At 41.9% G+C, this 3,606-nt stretch overlaps 1 protein-coding gene across 1 annotated transcript; it reads right to left on the minus strand.

Moving 5' to 3' along the window:
* Window positions 1-578: 578 nt before the first annotated feature.
* On the minus strand, window positions 579-1,409 carry LOC126291453 (speckle-type POZ protein-like). Its single transcript, XM_049984966.1, has one exon. The coding sequence runs from the start codon at window positions 1,407-1,409 to the stop codon at window positions 579-581; it is 831 nt and encodes a 276-aa protein (XP_049840923.1).
* Between the last annotated feature and the right edge of the window lie 2,197 nt (window positions 1,410-3,606).

Raw genomic sequence — 3,606 nt, forward strand, 5'->3', positions numbered from 1 at the left:
GCCGTACGGTTCTAGGTACTTCAGTCTGGAACCCCGTGACTGCTACGGTCGCAAGTTCGAATCCTGCCTCGGGCATGGATGTGTGTGATGTCCTTAGGTTAGTTAGGTTTAAGTAGTTCTATGTTCTAGGGGACTGATGACCTCAGATGTTGAGTCCCATAGTTCTCAGAGCCATTTGAGCCTTTACAGTGCTGTTCACAACATTATTCCTCGACTACAGCTATTGTTGGGGAATGATGGTGGACATATTGAGCATTTCCTGTACAGAACATCATCTTTGCTTAGTCTTACTTTGTTATGCTAATTATTACTATTCTGATCAGATGAAGCGCCATCTGTCGGACATTTTTTTAACTTTTATATTTTTTGGTTCTAATAAAACCCCATGTCATTCCAAGCATGTGTGTCAATTTTTACCTCTCTATCTACATTATTCCGTGATTTATTAAGTTTTCAAATGTATACTGACTTTTTGATCACCCGGTATATTATGGTAGAGAAAGTTTGGATGCTGAATGATGCAACTGTTGTTGCAGAAAAGTTCAAATAACAGGCAAAGCTCGGTTCTTGTTACTGATTCATCCCATCAGCTCACTGAGACGCTGTATGGCTTCAGGATGAGCAGTTATAACGAAAGCCCAGCCAGGAGTGCGCATGACCTGGTAGAGATTGCTTCTAATGAAGAACACCGCACGGTCCCACAGCACGTCGCAGGAGAACAGCAAGGCGTTGGCTGCAGTTTCTGCGGCGTTGTCCACATCCAAGTGGCTGGCGATGTGGGCCTCGCACTGTCGCTTTAGCTGCTGGAGCTGGAATTTGTCAGCAGCTATGAGCAAGTCCCACGGCATGTCCTTGAGAGCCGGGGCCACACCCGTGTACATAAACAGCAGGACCTGCTTCAGTGGTTCGGTCTTCACATCGGTGATCTGCACAAAAGCTTCCTTTGCTTCCTTCGTGTGAGGCTGCAGCAAGGCGGCAAAGTAAGGGCTCCGCACAGAAAGTAGTGACTTGTGTGCCTTCAGAACCGTGCCTTCTGTGTGCAGCTCAAAGTCTGTATGCACTCCTTCACGGTACATCTCATCTACAGCCCTCGCAACATCAGACTGTTGCTCTGCTGCGTCTGCCGTGGGCAGTTCGTCGTGAACAATGCATCGCATGCTAACTTCACACTGCAGTGTTATCTCATTTTCGCTGCTGTCCTCTCCTGTACAGTTTGCTTTCCTAACGAGCTGCATTTCGGAGGAGCTTCCTTCCTCCAGTTCGTACCATTCACATGGAAACACTTCTCTTTTTTCACCACTTGGAAGAATCTCGTCAGCTTTCAGCTTCGCTCTCAATAGCTTCCCCGGTTCACACTTTTCGAGCAAAAACTGCAAAAAAAGTTCATTGTTTTTCTTTGTAAGAACCATACACCATTTACTGAAATTCTGGTGGGTGAACGAAATGGACTTAATTCCGGCTGTTCCTTCTAGTGTCTTCAGTCTCCTCACAGTCCAGGTTTTAACGAAAGTGTAGTCCTCAAAGTTTGTACCATTCGAGTCCTTTAGAACGGTTGGTGTACCAGTTGCTACTTCTGCAATATCAATTGTTCTGAAACTTCCTCCTGCAACAAACAGATGTCATCAAATGATCTTGAACATTTTATCATGTCCTCTGTCATAAATATCTATTATAAAGCATCTCTACGTAATTATTTCCCAATTAAGACATATACAGGGTGTTACAAAAAGGTACAGCCAAACTTTCAGGAAACATTCCTCACACACAAATAAAGAAAAGATGTTATGTGACATGTGTCCGGAAACGCTTAATTTCCATGTTAGAGCTAATTGTAGTTTTGTCAGTGTGTACTGTACAACCTTCCACCTACGCTCAATGGAGCACATTATCATGATTTCATACAGGATTCTCGACCTGTGCTGCTAGGACATGTGCCTTTACAAGTACGACACAACATGTGGTTCATGCACGATGGAGCTCCTGCACATTTCAGTCGAAGTGTTCGTACGCTTCTGAACAACAGATTCGGTGACCGATGGATTGGTAGAGGCGGACCAATTCCATGGCCTCCACGCTCTCCTGACCACAACCCTCTTTTCATTTATGGGGGCATTTGAAAGCTCTTGTCCACGCAACCCCGGTACCAAATGTAGAGACTCTTCGTGCTCGTATTGTGGACGGCTGTGATACAATACGCCATTCTCCAGGGCTGCATGAGCGCATCAGGGATTCCATGCGAAGGAGGGTGGAAGCATGTATTCTCGCTAACGGAGGACATTTTCAACATTTCCTGTAACAAAGTGTTTGAAGTCACGCTGGTACGTTCTGTTGCTGTGTGTTTCCATTCCATGATTAATTTGATTTGAAGAGAAGTAATAAAATGAGCTCTAATATGGAATGTAAGCGTTTCCGGACACATGTCCACATAACATATTTTCTTTCTTTGTGTGTGAGGGATGTTTCCTGAAAGTTTGGCCGTACCTTTTTGTAACACCCTGTATACAAGGTCACTACCCGACTATTTTTGTAATGAAACATGCAATTCTTTCGTTATTTTCACACACATTCCAGCTGTACAGCTAAATTCAGTAGTGATGAAATAGCTGCATCAGCTCATTTCGTAAATAAAACCCCTACGTCATTTATGAAATTAATGTGTGTCCTATAAGCCACCAGTGTCACTGGCGAGTCACTGAGTGCCCATAAATATGTCAACTTTCTAACTTGTCGATTTACCACTTTATTTCATACAGCTGAACAGCTTTCGCACGTGCTAGTGATGAAGGTGAATATATGTACTGCTGTCTGAAATTGACCATTTTTGTAATTCATTAGCATCATGAAATTTTTACTATTAGATGTTGGTACACTGTGTGAGAGGCTGAATGCTAGTCAATGTATGTATTGTAAAATTTTATGCTGTATGTAACTCCTTAACTTGTAAAGATTGTTACTAAGTCACTTAAGTTGAGGTAGGAAGAATGTTCAGACATAGTTCTTTAGATAAACTGGGTATTTTCTGAATACTATTCAGTCATTTATACGACAACCTATTCTTTTACAAATATCGAAATTGTTTTAAAATGAAAATAAAATAAACTTTCCTTCGAAAAAACTCTTTTCAGAGCTCGTTGGTACCACAGTTTACATAATTTGGGAAGTTATCTACTAAGCTACTGTTGGAAATTGTAGTCGAATTAAGTCGGGTAATGCTGAGGGAATTAGATTAGGAAATGAGACACTTAAAGTAGTGAAGGAGTTTTGCTATTGGGGGAGCACAATAACTGATGATGGTCGAAGTAGAGAGGATATAAAATGTAGACTGGCAATGGCAAGGAAAGCGTTTCTGAAGAAGAGAAATTTGTTAACATCGAGTATAGATTAAAGTGTCAGGAAGTCATTTCTGGAAGTATTTGTATGGAGTGTAGCCATGTATGGAAGTGAAACATGGACGATAAATAGTTTGGACAAGAAGAGAATAGAAGCTTTCGAAATGTGGTGCTACAGAAGAATGCTGAAGATTAGATAGGTAGATCACATAACTAATGAGTAAGTATTGAACAGGATTGGGGAGAAGAGAAGTTTGTGGCACAACTTGACCAGAAG

This window comes from Schistocerca gregaria, chromosome 9 (assembly GCF_023897955.1).
Source record: "Schistocerca gregaria isolate iqSchGreg1 chromosome 9, iqSchGreg1.2, whole genome shotgun sequence".
Classification (NCBI taxonomy): domain Eukaryota; kingdom Metazoa; phylum Arthropoda; class Insecta; order Orthoptera; family Acrididae; genus Schistocerca; species Schistocerca gregaria.

What these genes read in the sequence shown, in the direction of transcription:
- LOC126291453 (XM_049984966.1), bottom strand. Translation starts at nt 1,409, where the DNA reads ATGGTTCTTACAAAGAAAAACAATGAACTTTTTTTGCAGTTTTTGCTC.